General features: G+C 39.8%; 1 protein-coding gene across 3 annotated transcripts in view; it reads right to left on the reverse strand.

Annotated features, from left to right (window-relative positions):
- RPTOR (regulatory associated protein of MTOR complex 1) overlaps positions 1-22,316 on the reverse strand; it is a 423,475-nt gene that overhangs the window by 375,787 nt on the left and 25,372 nt on the right. For all 3 annotated transcript variants that reach the window (XR_014174604.1, XR_014174605.1, XM_081944023.1), the window contains exon 2: positions 6,815-6,917. Coding sequence is in view for 1 of the 3 variants with exons in the window: in XM_081944023.1 (XP_081800149.1) it covers positions 6,815-6,917 (103 nt within the window). In the remaining 2 variants the exon portion in view is untranslated. The remainder of the gene's footprint in view (positions 1-6,814; positions 6,918-22,316) is intronic.

Consider the following 22,316-nt stretch of genomic DNA (forward strand, 5'->3'; position numbering starts at 1 on the left):
GCGAGAGCCAAGTCTACCTTTGCTTTGTAGTCACCCCATCTCCAAAAACCTCTGGAAAACCTTTCTGTGTTGCTTGCCTTAAGACTGATACACAGCTTCCATTCCACGTTGTATAAAAAGAAAGATTTCTATTGAATTACATTGGTATTCAACACATTTCTAATACCATTAAACAACTTTTTGGTTCAGAGTGCCCGAGGGCATACATCCTTCTTAATGACATTTTCTACCCTATTATTGTGACATTTAACATGTGGTCATAAAGCAACCCCAAATAAAAGATAGGTCTTTTTTTTCTATAAAAAGTAAAGGAAATATTATAGTAACACCGGCTATTGCCTGGAGGGAAATCAGGAGAGACACTACTGCTTGGCAGGGTATGCAGAGGAAACAGAACTGTATACTGCACCTCCTCATTAGGACATAACTATATATTTTAATTTTAATTTCAGAAAGGATAGATTTAAGGAGAGCAAATCCTTAGAGAGCAAATAGAGAGCAAGAATACAGTGCAGGAATCCACTGGCAGGGAGTAGATTCTGCAAAGAGAAGCCACTATTTCTCTAAGTCCTGTCAAGCTGGGACATTCAAAATGGCAGTCAAGGAGTGACTATTTTTTATCTTTTTGCTGAGAATTTATATTTTATTTGTTTCCCTTTCACTTCAATGGCTTCAATGGAAGAAAAAATAATTCTGTCACCTCCAAGACTAACGCTTGTTTCACACTGTCTGGGACATATTAGAGAAACAAAGAGATTAGAATGTAATCCATACCTGTCTTGTTTCTGCACATACAATACATGCAGGCACACGTACGCACAGACCCAGAGCAAAAAAATATAAGAGGAGATTCCCAACATCACACAGAGGTGGCCTTCCACTGCAGAAAGAAAGCCTCAATGATGAAGGAGGAAGCCCTAAACATGCCAATATTTCTCAGAAGTATTCTCTGATGGCTTATGGGTTTTTTTCCTACCACGGTTGTTAAAATGTGATCTAAAATAAACACCACACAGAGTAGAACCAGTAAAAGGGGGGTGGGGCTCCAACACCAGTATACCGGTTCCCCAAAACTGGTCAGAACCTGCTGAATACCATCTCTGTGTTACATGATGAAAATCCTGGCGCACAAGACAGCATGGAATGAAGTAACATCATACCTTACTGCTCCTCCTGTCATTAGCTTTTGGAATGCAGATGTGATGGACACTCAAACTATTGTCTCTTCCACTTTTCACCGCAAAATGACTACAGGAATCTTGACATTTTTCTAGCATTCTTTTGTTTGGCTAGCAAACAGTAGCCAGCTGGTGCAAAACATGTTCAAATCCTCTTAGACAATGAAAAATTGTGCAGAGCAACATTATTGAGCCGGTTATCTGCTACCTACATGGCACACTGAGCAAACAAGTACAGATTGAAAAATATTGCAATACAAAACTCTAGGACACACTAAGTCAAGGGGAAAGACAAGAGTCATTGTAACTGCATCTTAGAGCACTGATTTCTACAAACTTAAAATGAAGGTTATTAAAATTCTCCAGCCACCAGAGTTACTCCACTGTTATTTAAAAAAATGTGTTTGTGGGATTTAGACTGAGCTCTTAAAAGCAAGTAGAAATCTACAGTTACTGCCACAAAGCTGAACAAACATGCATAAAATTATAAGCCATTGTTAACATCTTTGCAGTAAATGCCAAAGTTTCTTTTTAAATCCTTTAAATCCAACTGCATTAAATTTGATGTTGCAGTAACTTTATGGGCTAAGAAAATAAAGCAAATCTTTATAAATAAATAAATACATACATACATACATACATACATACATACATACATACATACATAAATTAATACGGTTACTAAGACAAAACTATCCAGACAATGCCAAAAGGAAAGTCTCTGTGCTGCTGTATTTTTTTTAATAAGCAACTTGTATTTATTAAAGGACTGCATTGGTTTGATGTAGCATTTTGTTCATACTGTTAAAATACTTTATCTTATTAAAGCCAATGAAGCACAAAACATTTCTCTAAGCAATATTAGTCATACTGAAAAATACAATGAAATAAATGAACTTTGAATGATATAATAGCATTTAGAAAGTGAGGAGACTTTTCCCTCATCTGATAAGATTAACTGACCAAAATCACATTTTTCTTTTTAGCCTCGAGTACTGTTTTCAGAAACCATATTTTGAGGCCTAAAAAAGAAACTTTATTAATTAGAATTGTTTATCCCACCTTTATTACTTTCATGAATAACTGAAGGCAGCAAAATTATCTAATACTCCTTCCTCCTCCTATTTTCCCTGCAACAAGAACCCTGTGAGGTAGGTTGGGCTGAGAGTGAGTGATTGGCCCAAAGTAACCCAGCTGACTTTCATGCCTAAAGCAGGACTAGAATTCACAGTCTCCTGGTTTCTAGGCCAGCACCTTAACCATTACTGCAAACCGGCTTAATGCCATTAAGACATTACTAATGGATTTATTAAGCTTTTTTAATCTATCTGCCACTGTAAGAAACTTCCAGGGAAGAAATGGAGGACAGAAAAACAGTTCCGCTAAAAACAGAACTGACAACCATGGCAATATGGAGAGCTAGTAAGTAGACTGGTTCCACTCTGGACAGGAAGAGGATTTGTGCTTATCCACAAGTACTTCAGATAGGCTGCTCCTCACAAGGAAACCGCACAAGCTCTGAGAGACAAGGGAATAGACAACAGCCATCTTGCTAAAAGCATGGTCGGAGCCTTTGAAAGAACACTGGGTTTGCATATTTCCTTTACTAATCACTTTCAGAAACTGATTGTTGGCTGCTTTTCAGCTGTTAGGAACTCTTAGACTGAAACATTTTACAGCACTGGATGAGTTTCCTTGAATCTTTAGAAAGAGAAAATGTAAATACAGCTAGTCCTCGACTTACAACTGATTAGCAACCGTTTGAAGTTACAATGGACCTCCCCAAGGCTACTTATGATACAATACCCCCCTGTGCGGTACTTGGCTACCAGCCTGCTTTTATGTCTATTCGCCATGACCCTGTTTTATGACATTTTGTTTTGCTGGATACCAGCATTTACTTCCGGTTTCCAGTAAAAAAAAACCTTCCACTGTGGACAACAAGTCATAAGTCAAGGACTAACTGTTCAAGTTTATGGAGTTAAAAATAATGGAATAAACAGCAACAAATGAAAAAGTAATTTTCATTTTAGAAAGTTACAAATGGACTAAGGGTACAGATAAATTTGAAATAAGGTCTTGGAATTAATTATAAAGAATCCTTCTTTATAATTTTTAAAAACATAATTATTTTAAAAAGCATAATAAGATAAGCCTTTAAAAACTGGACACTAGAAAGAACTAGAATTAACTAAATATTACCATTAAAGCAGTGGTGAAATTCATTTTTTTTTTACTACCGGTTATGTGGGCATGGCAGGGGAAGGATATGGCAAAATCTGCATTGCCACCCCACTCCAGAGGGGTGGGAATACTGCAAAATCTCCATTCCCATTCCACTCTGGGGCCAGCCAAAGGGGGTATTTGCCGGTTCTCCAAACTACTCAAAATTTCCACTACTGGTTCTCCAGAACCTGTCAGAACCTGCTGAATTTCACCCCTGCATTAAAGGAGAAGAATACTCAGATTTAGCCTACAGATACAGAATAAAGCAAAACATTTTTACATTGAACATGTTGAAGAGTATTTTGATCCAGAAGTTGAAGAGGTTTGCCTGTGTTTAAAAGATGTTATGGAAGAGGAACAAGTTTTACCTGACAAGATTAATTTGAAAGTAGATTTTAAAAAGACAGGCTATAAGAATGACATCGAAAAACATGTTTCATTGGACATACAAAAGAAACTAGCTGATATGTTAATAATTAAAAACAATTAAATACAAATAATAAACCAAGAGACTGATCTGAATAATTTTCCTATTAAAAAATGAAAAGATACCAAGCTTCAGGATATTATTTAAAGGAATTAAAATTAAGATAAAATTAAGAGCTGGGGTGGCGCAGTGGTTAGAATGCAGTACTGCAGGCTATTTCAGCTGATTGCTAGCTGCAGTTCAGCAGTTCAAATCTCACCAGCTCAAGGTTGATTCAGCCTTCCATCCTTCGGAGGTGGGTAAAATGAGGACCCAGATTGTTGGGGACAATATGCGGACTCTGTAAAACCGCTTAGAGAGGGCTGTAAAAGCACTATGAAGCAGTTTATAAGTGCTATTGCTATTGCTATCAAGATGGTTAGAAGTAAAAGGAAGAAATATAAAGTTGGTACAAAGCATGTTATTTCAACTTACCAGAGAACATATTTTGTTTTCACTAGGGTTGTTTTAGGCTAGTTTTCTAAGGCAAAATGCAGCATGCTTTCTAACTTTCAAATCACATGCAACATTTTACACTAATCAGCAATGATTATATCCTACCAGATATAAAGTGGCAACACATAAACCAAGATGGGGATGTTTAAATCAGCCCTTTTTATTGTAATTAGAAACCTTGAAGAAAAATTATAGGTGTGTTTTATTACATGATATAAAACCCAAATCATAACATACAAACTCACACTGTTTAACTTAAAATAGTATAATCGGGAAAGAAAGATTTGTGTAGCAATTAAGGCATTTATAAACAGGGAGACTGAATTCTGTCCCAACCTGAGGCATGGAACCAGCTGGGTGACTTTGGGCCAGTCACTCTCTCTCAGCTCTAAGAAGAAGGTAATGGCAAATCACTTTCAAAAATGCACCTCAGGGACTTGTCCAGATAGTCAGAAAGAGTCTGACATTCAGGAGAAAAAAAACATTTCTGTGTATTTTATACGATTACATTCTTGATAATGCACAATAAAATGAATGTTGAATAAACATTCAATAAATATTGATTGTTAAATAAAGACAGAATAAGGACTTTCAAAACGGAAAAAATGATTGGTATCTAGTTTACATTTCTAAATAGCCTTGGTGAAGCAGTGCTTAGAGTGCAGTACTGCAAGGCTAACTCACCGCTCACACCAGGAGTTCAATTCTGAGCAGCTCAAGGTTGACTCAGCCTTCCATCCTTCCAAGGTCGGTAAAATGAGGACCCAGATTGTTTGGGGCAATGACTTTGTAAACTGCTTAGAGAGGGCTGTAAAGCACTGTGAAGCGTTATATAAGTCTAAGTGCTATTGCTAATGTGCCTGTGGCAAAATTTTCAGCATTTACTTCACGATAGAAAGAAGCTATGGTTCATCCCTTCCTCAGGAGACATTATATGACCAAAAGGTCTGGACGATTAGCATCCAATTCCCAACCTTCACTTAGTGAAGAAGGCGGCTGGCCTTCAGTTCAAGAATCTGGAGGAAGCAGATTATTTGGCATGTAGCAAAGCCCAGATGGAAGTGGTGCACCCACCTCTCATTTGATTCTTGATTTCTTAGCAGCTTTTATAGTATCCTTTTGGACCAGCTTCAGGTTTCTGTGGAATGCATTGTTTTATGTTTTCTCTTCTTCTCTCTGTGGCCAATTTAAAGTTCGTGTGACAGGTGGGAAGAGATCACACCCATAGCCTCTCATTAGTGGGGTACCGTAGAGTTCAATGCTTTCACCCTTTTTGCTTAATATGTACATGAAACTGCTGAATGAAGTCAGCAGCCAATATAGTGTATTGAAGTTACCCAATTATACATTGCAAGCCCAGGTTGAACAAGGGACACTGCTGAAGTCTTGACCCAGCGCATGGAGGACATACAGACCTGGATGGAAGGAACAGACTCTGACTGAATTGTGAGAAGATTCAGGGACTTAGTTTGTTTTACCAGCATGATTCAGAGACTTTCCAATTTGGACATTCACATTCTGCTTATAAAACAAGTGGAAGCTGTTCCCTAGAGGGTATTTTCACAGGTACATGCAATGCTCCAGTCCTTGCCCGGATCTGGAACCACTTCAAATGGTCACATCTACCTGGTCACCTCATGACTGGATTATTGCAATGTACACTACATGGGGCTGCCCTTGAAGACCAACTGGAAACTACAGATGATCCAGAATGCAGTGGCATGGATTGTGACAGAGCACCATGTTATGTGAACATGACTCTGCTGATTGCTACATGACAGGTGCCATTCAAGGTGCTTATTATCACTGTTAAAGCCCTTCATGACATGGGCCCTGGGGGGGGGGGGCACTCCCGGTGCCTCTACTATTCAATTCAGTTCAACATGGTAGTTGCACTCCAGATCCTGTCAATTAACAAATGCCATCTTGTGGAATCCAGAAGCCTACTCCACTGTAATTCCTGCTCTCTGCAATGATTCCCCCTCACCACCACCAAAGATCTGTGCCATTCTTATGTTGCTCAGGAAATTATTGAAGGTTGTTTTGCTTGGTGGCCTTGGAGACAAGATGACTATGGATCTAATTCACCTTTGTTTTATTTGTTATGATCTGCTTTATTTCTTTTTGCATTTTCCTTTTCTGGTCTGTTGTATTTTTTATGTTTCAAGGGGGGTGGGTGTTAATTGTAAGCAATGCGGGGTTGTTTAGGGTGTGTGTGTTGTAATATTATTCTTGTGGATATTCACCTAGGCCTGAGGACAAATCTCTTTAAGAAGCACAATAAACTATTTTTATGAGATTTGCATTTAAGCAAGTTAAAAATAAGCCAATTAACAAACAGAGGCCAACATGCATTTTTGTTCTAGTATTTATTCCAATCTTTATTTAGTACAGATTTCCACTGAATATATTGTCACCTTTACTTGGCAATGTAAGACAAAGTAATTCAAATGTTTTAAATGGATAAATAATGTTCAAAGGGGCTTACCTATCCAGCATTCAAGTCGAGCACACGGAGTTGTCTTTACCACATCAGGAGGATCCACCCCAACATTCAGGCACAGTACTAAGGCAACACTAACAGTCTTCATCTAGAAAATTAAACAATATATTTTGGTAAGCAATGTGTATTAAGATGATTCTGTATCACAGCTGCCTATATTTATAAATACTAACAAGAAATAAAGGAACCAATACTGAATTTGAATCTGAGAAAAATCATTTAAACTACAGTATAAGCAAATTCTGCTCTTTATTTACTTAGGAGATTCATATGGCCTCTTAATTCATTCATGGTGACTCCAGGCAACTTACAAAGTTAAAACCCCCACATTCAAAACCCAATACACTCCCACCCCTCTACAACATTCAGAAAAACCACTTGATGGGCTTGGTATCAGCCTGTGATTCCCAGGCATGCTGACAAAACCATGTCCTCAGAGCCTTTCAAAGGAGTATCAAGTCGGGGGACAATCTTATCTGACTTGAGACTCCAGCAGAACCCTCCCAAAATTATGCACTAAGTAGTGTAACCTCAACCAGGACCAATGATGTTAATTCTCCATGAACCAAAGAATCCCAAACCCAGAACCGTTTCATCTTGCTAGGGTTCATGTTCGGCCCATTGCTCCCCATCCATCCCTTAACAGCCTCCGGGCATTGCAAGGTCACAGCATCACTGAACTCACCATGGGCTGAGATATACAGCTGTCTATCATCAGCAAATTGATATCTCATCCCATGAACCTTGCTTAACCCCACAAAGTAGGGGTGAAAGGCCAGGCCTCTTGTTCCATGTCATCACCAACTGGGAGCTTGTAAATGATGTCTTTTTGTCCTTAGTTTCTTTTCTCCCCAAGAGAACAAATTATATTATTTCTACCATTGAATAGAATAGAATAATAACTTTGTTGACACTTTGAAAATACACTAATCGGCTTACAAGAAAATGAAATTTCGTTGCATACAGCTCTCAAAGGGTCACCATCTCCAATGTAAACTAAATAACCATTAGAATGAATAAATGAATATATATATAAATAAATAAATAAATGCAAAATTATGTGCATACCCTGTATGACACATATTATATGACACAGAGAAACAACACAATCTAGTCCAAATGTATACATGTACATGGCAAGAAAAACGAATCTTGCAAGTTTACCAGATGGATGGCATAGGGAACAAAGCTGTTACAGAATCCGGTAGTCCTGGTAGAAATCCGTTGAAACCTCCTCCTGGAGGGGAGCAACTGAAACAGACCGTAAAAGTGGGTGTGTGGGGTCTCTAACAATACTTTGCGCTCTAAGCACATAGTGCTTATAAGCAGTATCCTGAATGACAGGAAGTGAGCTTCCTATAATCTTCTCTGCTGTCCTTGCCATTCTCTATATGGACTTTCTATCTGAGGCACTGCTGCCACCAAACCAAACAGTGTTGTTTTCTTACTATTTTTGAATTTAAATACATCTCCATGATTGTCTACACTTAAATATGAAATATTTTAAATAGTCTAGTAATGGAAGATCATTAATAAAGTGGAATAATAGTCTAATTAGGACCACCAGTTTTAAAGAACATTTTTGTTGAGTTTTATTGGCCTATCCTTGGCTTTTAGCTACAATTGCACATAAGATTTTAGTTCTGTCTGAACTGTATATTATTACTACAGTTATTTGCTGAGTTCATTCATTTGTGCTGTTCAGAATTTTATAATGTAAACATCCCCCTGAAGGTTTTAACCATTAAAGGTAGCTGAATCCTATTTTAAATCATTGAATAATTTATATAAATTAGTTGCAGGTAAAAATAACTTTTTTTTCATCCAACCTATTTAATATATACTCATAGTGTCTGTACTTTACCTGAACAAAATATAAAAACAGGTATTGTGATAGCAAGAAAAAATAATTTCCTGTGGAAAGGTTTATGTAATGTGAAGTTGACTTGTTCTTTTAAGGCATTGAAATAATGTCCTAAATTAATTATTAATTTCAAGGTGAATGCACTAATAAATATATTACCACCATTAGTGAATTTCTTGGCAAGATTGATTAGACCCTTCTGAAACGTCAATTGTAGCATCAGATTTTCTTAAATAAATTACATTTTCTCCAAATACATTTCAATATATGAAGACAAAGTCAAATGGACTTTTTTCAATACTTCAGAATAAAATATAATCAGATCTATTTCTACTCATATGACGAAGCAAATACAAAAAAGAAGCCTGCACTTGATAATGCTGATTTCCAATTGCCTTTCCTTTTCAAAGATTTGGTTCTTTCTTTCTTTTTCTCAAAATATTACACAGCTTGTATGTAATTTTCCAAACTCTTCCTTCCAGAGCCCTTTGTGCAACTCCATAGAAGATTCTGCCAAGCCTCATGGATTAGGCAAGTCCCACTGAAATGCTTTATTAAAAAATAATGGTAACACATTATACAAGATTTCCATATCAATAATGCAACATAGCAAACCTTGCTTAAGTGGCTGCCCAGGAAGCAAGCAAAACAAAAAGAGCCTTAATTTCTTTTTATACTAACCCTTAACAGTAATCTCTTAAAATAAACAGCATCTCCTTCATGTATATTTTGAACTATGAGTCTGTCTCAGACTAATCATATATAAAGAAGGAGTCTTATTCCAGCACATATATTTTCAGGAATAAATTCAGGGCTGACAGGGAAATCAGAGTGCATTGCTTTGTCCACATCTTCAAATAAACAAACCTAACATCCTCCATTACTGTACACCAAGCAGAATAATAGCATAATATTTTTAATTGATTCAGAGTACAGTTCTTGCTTCAGTAGTTCTGTATAAAAATGTGCTCATAAAGGAGAATGACATATAGAAATGTGTCTTTTTTTTTAAAAAAAAAGGGTACTAAAACGGATGTCCCTTGCCAAAAGCCCTTTCTCCACTGAATATTTTGGTGTCAAAGGGGCATGCAATAGAAACTAAGGCTATATTGTTGTTTTTCTTTAAAATGAACTGAGTCTCCCGGATGATAAGCAGTCTGCATTGCCCAATGATTTTTGGCATAATTTACAAATGGAAAAAAAACTAAAGAAAATGCTCATACCTATAAATACCTATTTACTGGAAGCCAAGTGACATATGATAATAGGCGATTCATCACTCAGAGGCACCTTTTATTGTGGAACATCCTAAAACTATTCTGACCTTGGGATGTAGACCAGGGGTGTCCAAACTTTTTGCAAGGAGGGCCAGATTTGGTGAGGTGAAAATGTGTGGGGCCGATCATTCAGCCTGACATTCTTTGAACCCTTAACATTAAATGCGAATTGACTACCGCATTTTTCGGAGTATAAGATGCACCAAGATTTTGAAGAGGCAAATTAAAAAAAAAGTTTTTGCACTCTCCCCAAAACGGCCCATTTTTCATGAAAACGGGCCTTTTTTTAAAGGGCATGAATAGCCCTTAAGAGGCTTCTAGAGTGCTCCTGGGGGTTGGGGGGGAGCAAAGTTGAGCAAAAAACGGCCCATTATTTGCTCATTTATGCCCTCCACAGCCCTCAGGAGCACTCTGAAAACCTCCTAAAGGCTATGCACAGCCATTTTGGTGAAGGGGGCAGAGAGGAGGCAAAAAATGCTGTATTCAGTGTATAAGATGCACCCAGATTTTTAGCCTCTTTTTTGAGGGGAAAAAGATGCATCTTTATACTCCGAAAAATACGGTATTTTATGAAAGACTAAACAAATAACTCCGGTGGGGAGAAGAGGCTGCGGGCCGCTTGCAATTTGAAAAAGGGCCGCATTTGGCCCCCGGGCCACACTTTGGACATGCCTGGTGTAGACAGTACTCGTTTAAGGACTACAGACTATCAATCTATAAAGATACTACTTATCTAAACTTTCCAGGTGGTAGAGCATTCATACATGGTAGAGCAACATTTAAGTGTTATACCTCTCAAGCTGGATATATCAAACACCTTAAGTAAGACTAAAGATAAAATGCAAGTGAAGGGATAGGCTCATATCATTTTTTCCCCTTTATCGGGATAAAACAAATTGGATTATTGTTAACGCATTTCAACAATGTCTTCAAAAGTACAGCAATTAAAATAAAATAAATAAATGAATTTTAAAATGTTCATAATTTTAATTAGTTCAAATAGATAATTATGGATAATAGTACTTTTTAATAATCTTATAGATTGTCAATGACAACGCAGAGAAATACAGTGGCACCTCGGTACTCTACTGTTTCAAAGCTCATCGAATTTGGTATTCAGCACATTTTGATATGAAAAAGTTGCCCCAGTACTAGTCACTTGTTTGGTACTTAAAGCGCTACAATAGGAAGAGGGGGACAGATACAAAGTCAGCCATGCCATGGTCACTGCAAAAGGAAGTGGAGAATGACCACAAAGGGCAGACAGGAAGTTGACCATGCTGGGAAGGTCGACATAGGAAAAAAGACAAATGGGAAGTTCTTCCCAACCAAAACAAAGGGTCATGTGATAAATCACACTGTTTGTTTGGTACTTATCATTTTTAGTACTTGTCGTGCCTCGTGTATCCTGTTGTACATTGACAAATATCAATGTACCTCTGTAACAGATTACCAATCATATATTCTTACTTTTCATTCTAAAATATGACAATAAAAATCAATGAACAGGAAGGGGAGTGAGTGGAACAGAAGAGACAGAATTTTCCTGATTATATATTTATTTAACGTACATCATATTCATCCTCACACATCATTCTACTACAGTGGTGTATCAAGGGGAGGAGTACCTTAGGTTTTTTTTTTTCATACAGTCAGTACCTTGTAATATTCTGTCTCAAAGATTGCATGGAAGCTACTTAAAATCAATATAATCTTGCCTACCTATCTTTCTATGCAGACTCATCCTGGTTTGAAAATGTTCTTGGAAACATCATCTCATCATCAACAACAACAATAAATGCATTGTATAAGTATGAAATGTAATCTACTACCAAGACAAATTTTAAAATCAGGTTTGCATGATACACAGGGAAGATTCCACTGTTTCTCATAGAAAGTTGTTCTATGCAATAGTCAAACTCAGCACTGTAGCTAGTGATATTAGCACTTTTTTATTAAAACTATTAAACAAAAGTGTTTCTTGCCTATAATTACAGTTACTAACAAAGTTTAGTATAATTCAGTGAAACAATCAGGTATTCTAGCAACTTAAGGACTGGAAAACCTAAAGGAAAAGCAAATTCTTTTATAGAAATCCGTATCTCCATAGTCAGAGACATGGCTCCTCATTATTTTCCATACTGATCTGCAAGAAATAAATTTGTTTGATACCAGCATATATCAAATGCCATACCTCCATGTGATCTTAGTATGCAGAGCATTGAAAAAAAACTGTATTGCAGGAGCCTAAAAGAAATTACCATGGAGAATAAGTCATACTGTATGATATCTGCTTGCTCTGGAGCCTCCCTGCAGGCAAAAAAATGTAAATACTTGAAAACAACTCCTTATGTGCCAGAGAGGTCCTTCAGGTATGTTGTTCTATTTGATAGGTTGTATTAAAAACTGGAGGAAATTCTCTAGCAGTGTAATACTGTACAATTTCCATACTGATTACCAAGTACAGTATATTTTGTTTTATGATGCTTCGCTTTATTGAGCTTTGCAGATACTACATTTTCTCCTCCACCAGCAAAAAGATTACAACTGACTGATGTCTCAGATAACAATTAGCTTTTTTGGGGGGTAACATAGTAATTTTAAATTAAGGTGTGCATGTTGGGTTTTGTTTAAATATACAACTATTGCACAATTAATAGACTATAGCCTAGTGTAATATTTTAGGAAATATTTAAAAGGCAGAATATTATGTTTTCCTGAATGAGAAAAGGAGAAACTTGTTTTAAAGACAAAGCAGCACCCTGCAGCTCCCTTCCCTCCCACCCCCTTCAGCCCCCAAGTGATGGGATTAAGACATGGCCCTCAGGACATGATAGGATTAGCCCTCTACCCATCTCACCACATGGCACCTGGAAAGATTACATCACCCAGCAAGGCTCAACCAAGCCTGGGACACAGACTGTCTACAAAGGTAGCTAAGACCACCCCACAACCCAGGGACTCTTACAGCCAATGGGATACATTTCTTGAAGAGGAGCAGGAAACTCTAAGGCAGGACCCAAAAGAGTATATAAATATATCCTTTTCTCCACTCCATGTGCTTTTTGCCCAGGACCTCAAACCATGTGGTCCTGTCCTCCATTAGACCAACTTTTCAAATAGCCTCCATGTTTCCAGTGACTTTCTCCCGACCTGGAACTGAACCTAGAAGGATATTTCTTCCAACACTAGTGTGCATGTAACTTTTATATGCACTGGGAAACCACTACCCCCTAAATTGTGTGACTTATTTCATTACAATATTTGATTTATTTTGATGAGCTAGAATCAAACCCACTAAATCTTTGAGATATGCCTGTAAGATATCTTAACTAAAGCTATAAACACACTCTGTAACCAAAAAGCAAAGACAACTAGCTATCATCTATGAATCTGATGGTATCCTTCATCATCTCAATCAGACATACAAGGAGCTGAAGATTCAGTAATTGTCAAGAGGAGAAAGTCTTAGCCAAGGAATATTTGAAAGAAATCACAATGCCAAACAATCACAGATCAGCATTAGTAAGCAAAACTAGACATTTCGTGTACAAGTACATAAATGGCTTGTAGTTCAATATTGCTAATCATCAGTTACTTTTTACTGTCTCATTCAAAGCTAAGCATACAAAGAGAACCTTTTTAATCCCTTCATTTACATATGTACATTCAAATGAAGTTCCATCATACACATAAAGAGGTACAATGGGCTAGGGATATGCTAGAGTACTTCTGGTCGTTTATAAAAAGATAAAGTAACTTTTAATTGTATTGAAGATATAAATATGCACAGCAGTTTCACAGAACACTTTCTTCTTATTTGGGTCTGACACATTTGTATTATCAGTGTCAAATTTTAAAGATGAAAAGCTATTCAAATGTCCTTTACGGTGCAATACAGATCTGTAGTATCTAATCAATAATTGGCAACTGATTTTGTACCCCTAGCTTGTCCAGGGCTTCTAATTCAATGTTAATAACAACAACAAAATCTGGTCAAACGTGACATATCAATTATAGGAAAACAAAACTCAAGGCCTAAGTATCAGCAAGTGAAGTGATCGCAAGCGTGATTTTTTTTTGAATTGATTACATCATTCTTCTGTGCAAAATTCCACAGGGGAGAGGGGAATCCTCCTCTAATGAATATTTTTGTAAACAGAATTCACCAATCCCATACCTAGAAAACAGAAAGCCACCTGCATCTCTGTATCCCTTGGGTATTCATTAAGATGCACATCGGACAAGGAGGGGAAAAAATGAAAGCAAAGCTGGAGCCACACAAATGTATAATTTATGAAATATAAAGTAAGCGAAAAACTAGAACACATTGAAAAGATACTGCCTGGGAAGACTGAATGGAGAGAATCCCTAGTGTTTTTGAAGGGAAAATATTACGGTCTTTATCATGTCCTCCAGTTTCTAACCGTGTATCTTGCTATCAAATGCAAATGATATATCCCAAAATGAATGAACAAATTCATTCATTACTTTATTGGCTGCCCATCTTACCTCAGGTTAACTCTGGGCAGCTTACAATCATAAAAGATAAAAACTGTATAAGCTAAAAGACATAAATAAGCTAATACAAAAAGTCCAATTAAAGATAGGGAAGGCGGGAATAGGATGGGGGGACTGTCAATCAAAATGCATTACTTAATATGAATATAGTGAATCTTCCTCAATCCTGAATTTTCGGTAAGAAGATATTAAATGATGTTTTCTAGGATGCAGAAAGAGAGAAGAGCGGGTTTGATGAAGAGATTCGTACTTCTAACGCTTCAAAAAATTTCCACAGAGCTGAAAAGTCTTCAGGGAAAGTGGGAAACTGTTTCAGAGATAATTTTGTTTTTCAGCATTTAAAATATAAATAAAACTGAGCTAAAATCTTCCTATCTTCCTTCCTTCCTTCCCTTCGTCCCTTCGTCCCTTCGTCCCTCCCTTCCTGTACCATCCATTCTTCTAGTGGTGACTGTGTGAACTTACTATGTACTGAAGTCTGGCCAATGGAAATACCCTAGAGGTGGTATTCAGCCGGTTCTTTCCAGTTCAGGCAAACCGGTAGCGGCGGTGGCGGGAGGCTCCACTCACCCGCCCCGACGTAACACTTGAGTACTGCGCATGCACAGAAGGCAATGCGCATGCGCAGACGAGGCACGTTCAAGCAAAGCGAGGTCTCACATTTGAGAACCAGTAGGAAAGGTAAGTGAATCCCATCTCTGAAATACATATATAATCCTAGACATAACAACCAGGCCAATTCCAATACCATTATATTACATTTATCTTTAACTAGTTAAATCTTTGAACTTCTTGAATGTTGAATGTCAGGAAGCTAGTTAGGAAGTTAGTGACAATGGGGATGCCGATTCTATAGCCAGTTTTATATATTTATTTATTTTAATGCAATTTGATGGCATTTTTGATGCAATTTTGCCAAAAGGGAAGAAGATTCTTCTAAGTACACTTCAAAGGATTACCTTCCACTTTAGATAGATGAGTACATTTCATATCCCCATTAAGCTGGTGGGCAGCTTAATGGGGATATGAAAGGAAGCCCCAATTGGGTGTTTTCCAGGCAACAATGATGTCACCTGCTAATTCTTTCAACCTGGAAGTGCTTCGGTACACCTGACATTACTGTACTACTGCACAATTGAGCCTGTCCCCTAAAAACACAAAGGAATCTCTTTTTTGCACATCCTTCACCGTCTCAAGCAGAGTTAATGAGGATAAAGAAATCCTTTGACTCCAAAAACGTAAAACGTTTTGTTGGGATTCTGCTGTCAATTCAATAACCTTTGCTCCTGCAAATCTCTGGTCCAATTATGGTTTGATATTTTACTTTCCTTAGAGTTTAATGCTCACTGCTTTAGGTTAAGTTTTATCAGTTTGGTACTTTTTTATTATATACTAGCTGATAACCCGGCGTTGCCCGAGTATTTATAGATGTCGAAGCATTTGTCTGACAAGGAACTATTGAGAGGAGCCTTTCTTCCCGCTACTCCCATGCCCATCATCCCTGCCTCTCCCTTCCCCTTCCCATGTGCTCCTATTTCCCGTCCTGTCTAGTATCCTGGCACTTTGCCCCAAATCCATCAGGCACTTCCCCATTGGTCCACTGGACAGTGAATGCCATGGCTGGCTTTCCAGAGGAAGCTGCGAAAAACTGACATCACAAACAATTGTCACTCTAGGATGCTACACTCACTCTCCTTAATGACCCAGGCTCTCCCTCCCCTCTCCCATGACATCGCAAACAATTGCCGCTCTAGGACACTGCACTCGGCTCTCCATAACGGCCCAGGCAACACACACACACACACACACACACACACACACACTATCTCCCCCCCCCCCCCCAGTATTTGTTTTCAGAGGGTAAGTCATCTGTGTACCAAGTTTGGTTGAAATTGTTCAAGACGTTCCAGAGTTATGCGGGAACATACGTACGTACGTACATACATACCTACATACCTACATACCTACATACATACATACATACATACATACATACATACATTTATAGATAGATAGATAGATAGATAGATAGATAGATAGATAGATAGATAGATAGATGATAGATAGATGATAGATAGATAGATAGATAGATAGATAGATAGATAGATAGATAGATAGATGATAGATAGATAGATAGAAGAAAGAAAGAGGAGGGAGGGAGGGAAGGAGGGAAGGAAGGAAGGATGGATGGATGCATAGATGATAGATAGATAGGTAGGTAGGTAGGTAGATAGATAGATAGATAGATAGATAGATAGATAGATAGATAGATAGATAGATAGATGATAGATAGATAGATGATAGATAGATAGATAGATAGATAGATAGATAGATATTTATTTATTTATTTCTTAGCGCTTATAGACCGCCCCCTCTCCCGAAAGGGACTCGGGGCGGTGTACAGTCCATATCAGAAATACATCATAAATACCTATAAAATTTAGACAATTAAAATTATTAAGTAGATAGATACATAAATAAGAGGAGGATAAAAACATATACAGAACTGTACTGCTAAGTAAATAATTTAAAATGTACAAAATTTAAAACCCCAATATCCTATAAAATTAAGTTTAAAAGAACAATCCCTCTAAAAAACCAGTAAGAAATATGTATGCCAGGAGGTAGACGTTATAATTATGCCAGGCCAGCCAGTCGGAACAGGTGTGTCTTCAATTTCTGTCGGAAGGAGCGGAAGTCAATGGTGGTTCTAATGTCGGGGGGGAGGTCATTCCAGAGGGTTGGGCCCATCACAGAGAAGGCCCTACTCCTTGGTGTCGCCCGTTGGCATTGCCTAGTGGATGGCACCAGGAGAAGCCCCTCCCTGTGAGAGTGAATTGGCCGCAGGGATGTGTGTGGGAGGATGCGATCCCGCAGGTAGCTAGGCCCTATGCCATGGAGCGCTTTAAAGATGGTGGTCAGAACCTTGAAATGCACCCGAAAGACCACAGGCAGCCAGTGCAGCTCGCGCAGGAGCGGTGTTACGTGGGAGTACCTGGTACTCCCCATGACTACCCGCGCGGCTGCGTTCTGGACTAGTTGCAGTCTTCGGGCGCGTCCCAAGGGAAGCTCCATGTAGAGAGCATTACAGTAGTCCAGGCGAGACGTCACCAGTGCATGAGTGACCGTGCGTAGGGCATCCCGGTCCAGAAGGGGGCGCAATTGGCGCACCAGGCGAACCTGGTGGAACGCCCCCCTTGCCACGGCTGCCACATGGTCGTCCATTGACAGCCGGGCATCTAGGAGGACGCCCAAATTGCGCGCCCGTTCCACAGGGGGCAATTGTTCGCCCCCTATGGCCAGCGATGGGGTCAGCTGGCTGAACCGAGGTGCTGGTAGCCACAGCCACTCGGTCTTGGAGGGGTTGAGTTTGAGTCTGTTGTCCCCCATCCAGACCCCGACGGCTTCCAAGCACCGGGACATCACTTCGACAGCCTCGTTGGGGTGGCTTGGGGTTGAGATGTACAGCTGAGTATCATCAGCGTACAGATGATACTCAACCCCAAAACCACGGATGATCTCGCCCAGCGGCTTCACATATGCGTTGAACAGAAGGGGCGAGAGGACCGACCCCTGCGGCACCCCACAAGAGAGTGGCCTCAGGGTCGACCTCTGCCCCCCTGTCAACACATATTGCATAGATAGATAGATAGATGATAGATAGAAGATTGTTTTGAATCTGTTGATAGCTGCCTTGAACCTTCCATTTAAGAATGAAAAAGTAGAACTGAAAGAACTGGAAGAAAAGCCATCGACGAACCATAATGGAAAAGGCAGGTTTCTATATGACCTAGCAATCTACTTCAACAATGGCCAATCAGATGTCCCTGGGAAGCCCACAAATAAGACAAAAGTATCAGTGTGTCTTCTGTTTCCCTACAGCTGCTACTGAAAGGATTATGGCCTCTGACATACATAACCATTATAGTTAGCAATCATTGGTATTTTATTCTTCAAGAATTTACCCAATCTCTTTTTATAGCAATTGCATAGCATTAAAAATAGGGGTGATATTTTAAGCACTCATGGTAAGGAAGTATTACTATGGGTTTTTTTTAATATCGCCAACTCCATTTTCTGAATCTTCTTCATATTTCTCTTAATGTATGCACATTAATGTCAGATTACATATCAAGAGACTTTTGAACCATATGCATATTTATAACCATCTACCAAAAGCAACATAAGTAATCATCATAAAAATATTTCTATTCTATTTTAGCTGTGGATATGGTCAAATCTGAAACAATTGTAATACATTTATAGCTTTAAAAGTGACTGAGGATACCCAGGTTCAAATTAACCCTTATGGAAACTCACTAAGTGATTTTGAACTAGTAACAGCCCAACCACAGAGTTTTCCTGTGAGGATAAAATAAAACAAAATAGTTATTTAAGGCATTTAGAGTGCCTAGAAAAAATGGCTGAATATTGTATTATTGCATGATTTAATTTATTTCAAGAAATATATTTCTATCTTGCCACAATCAAAAAGACATTTGGCAACCTAGCAAATAAATAACCAAAAAGACGCCTTGCCAAAGATATATATATGTCTGTCAAATCTATTAGGACACTCCCTGTTGCTAGGGCTTCCCAGCTTCTGGTGAAGGTGAAGTGACAGACTTGACATGTTGGGCTGGATGCTATCTCTATCTTATGAGAAGAGGCGTATCAGGTAAGACCAATGCCCCTTCTCCATCTTGATGAAGATAGCATTCAGAAATGGGACATAACAAAGCTGGCTTGTCCTTATGGGCGGGCCACATTCTGGTCTGATTACCCGACGGCCAAACGTTGCCTTAACTGAGGCAAAGCTGTCCAGTTTATAGTTTTTGATGAATGGGGAAGGAAAGGATCAGGTGCCGCTGACAGACCTCTTCTAATGATGCCTGTGTTGCCCATGCCACCGTCGTGGTGGCGCTTCTTGTGGAATGTGCTGTGATGTGGCCAGGTAGCAGAATGGCTTGTAGCTCATAAGCTTTGGCAATGCACGCCTAGAGCCACCGCCCTATCATAGAAGAGGTTATGTTACTGCCTGATAGCTGGAAGGACAGGAATAGAGACTCTGACTTCCTGAAGGAGGACATCCTCTTTATATATATCCTGAGAGCCCTCCAGACGTCCAAGTTGTGCTGCTACTTCTCTAAGGCGTGAGAAGGGACTGGGCAGAAGTTCAGCAGGATCAGTTCCAGGGCCCTGTGGAACCAGGTGCACATCTTTGGAACAAAGGAGGGACAGACATAGCACTACCCTGTTGGGATGGAAAATTCAGAGGTCCTCCCTCCCTCACAGCGACGGCCTGCAGTTCTGAAATCCTCCTGGCTGATGTGATTCCCACTAGGAAAGCCACCTTAAAGGTAAGGAAATATAAGGTGGCTATCCGCAATGGCTCAAAAGGAGATCCAGTGAGTGAATTTAAAACCCTGGATAGGTTCCAAGTGGTCTCAAGTTAGTTGCTCCCTTTAGGAATCGGCGTACTGTGGGATCTGCATCAGGGACTCTAATATCCCACATGTCAGTACCAAAGCCAGTGCTGATACCTGTCTCCTGATCATGTTTGGTGATAGCCCTTGTCTAGTCTATTCTGAAGAAAGTCCAGAATTTGGACTGCTGTCACCTCTGTGGGAAAAAAAAACCTTCCTATCACATCAGGTGCAAAAGGTCCACCAGGTGCGATACATATGCGATCCATGGAGGGCCTCCTAGAGGCCTGGACGGTTTCAATGACTCTGGAGGAGAAATTGACCTCCCTCAGAACACTCCACTCAAGTGCCAGGTCGTCAGATGGAGCCACTGTGGTTCCAGATGAACCATTGCCCCCTGGCTGAGTGAGATCTTGTCCTGAGGGATCCTCCAGGACTGAGCCATCGACAAGTTCACCAGGTTGGCAAACCACGGCCATCTGGGCCAGTGGGGGAGGGGGGAGCAGGATCTACGCCATCTCTGTTATTACCTTTTGTATCACCCTTGGGATAAGGGGAAGAGGAGGGAAGGCATACATCAGACCTGGAGGCCACTGACATCGGAGACCATCGACCCCCTCTGTCCCCGGAGCCGGAAACTTGGCATAAAATCTCTGCAGTTGGGCATTGTCCCAGGTGGCAAAGAGATCTACTACCGGGCAGCCAAAACAGTTTTTGAGTTTCCGGAATAGTGACGGGTGTTGTTGACCTTCTGGAACCTGCTGGATCATTTGAATATCCAGCAGGTGTTGTATTGCTGACTCCATGAGGGCCCTCTTAGAAGGATTTTTGGAAACAGGGCAGCAAATGAAAAACTTCGGGGGTGTGGAAATGAACTCCAGGGAGAGGCCAGACCTGACTGTCTCCCGGAACCAGGCATCCAAAGTAATGTCCTCCCATCGATCGGCAAAGAGAGCCAGGCAGCCCACAATGGGAAGGTTGGATGTACAGTTACTTGGGGTGATGAGAAGGGCGACCTCCGGCACCACAAACGGGCCATCTATACTGTCTACCTCTGTAGGATCAGTCAGGGAATGGCCTCTGCCTCAGCGTATAGTCCCCCTGAAGGTGGGGAAATCCAGCTTGCTCGAAAGGAAGGCTGGTGGAAATATGGGAAGGGACGAAAATTGCCCTTCCTGGACATAGATGGCATAACCTTCCTCTTTTCTCTGGACTCCACAAGAATCAGGTACAGAGATTCTCCAAAGAGTCGCTCTCCCTTAAAAGGGGGTGAAGCAAGTTGCCACTTGTGGCATGTGTCCGCCTGCCATGGGCACAGCCAGAGCAAGTGGTGGGTCGCCACAGAAGAAGCAATTGCCCTTTAAAAAGAAATGGTGCAAATCCTTGGCAGCACTTTAACTGTCTGCCAAGTTTGAGCGTGAGGCTCAATGGCCGCCCTTTTCATTGGCAGTTAGCAGGGAATGAGAGACTCAACTGTAATATGGTAGTATTAGCTGGCAATAGGAACGCCAGTCTCTCGCCGCTGCAGTCTTAGTAACTGTCTTCTGACAGAACGTGAAGTGGCAGGGCGGCATTCTGATTCCCTGATTAGAGCGTGCAAACTCTGGTGACAGAGTGAGGATCGCTAGACTCCCCCAAATGCTCGATGCCACAGGCCAGCAGGCTAATCCTGCTCCACTGTCACAGCCCCTGGCAGTCAGGGCTGAAGCCTTACTGCAGCAGCCCAGCATCTCAACTGGTTGATCCAGGAGTCTGCTGGCTCAAATAGAGAATAAAATAATACTATTGGTGAAAGATAGATATTCCAGGAATGGAGAATTCTTGACACATCAGTCCTCGCTGAGGGACTGAGTCAAAAGCTGGGAACAGGGGAGTGTCCTAACAGCTTTGACAGACTCAGTCCAATCAGCAAGCAGATGAGGTTGACCCTCATTCCTGGATGCTATCTCCACCAAGATGGAGAAATACTCATGCTACTTCTACAATTAAACACAAATCTGTGCTCATAAAATAAAGTAGGATATACATTTAGCAAATATTTAAGGAAAAAAAGATTAACAATCAAAACTACTGAATGTCAATCCATAGATGAACTTTATAGTTTTATAATTTAACTAGCAATCTCCTCTAGGAAAGAATATTGCCAGATTTAGAATTCAAGACACAGTAAAAGAGTTAAGAACTCCAAATACTACAATCAACCTTTCATTCTAGCATTTGTCCATTAGAATTCGTCTTCAAGTTCTGCTATGCCATTTGAAGCTTGAGAAGTCAGTGAGAATCATGCTTTTGAGGATTGATACAAAATGCCAGAATTTGCACAAGAATCTTTAATCATGTGCCTGTTTTTTTCTGGCCAAGTGCGATATCATGTTTTAAGTAAGTGCAAAGGGCATATA

The sequence above is a fragment of the Natrix helvetica genome (assembly GCF_964273705.1).
Source record: "Natrix helvetica genome assembly, chromosome: 1".
Lineage (NCBI taxonomy): Eukaryota > Metazoa > Chordata > Lepidosauria > Squamata > Natricidae > Natrix > Natrix helvetica.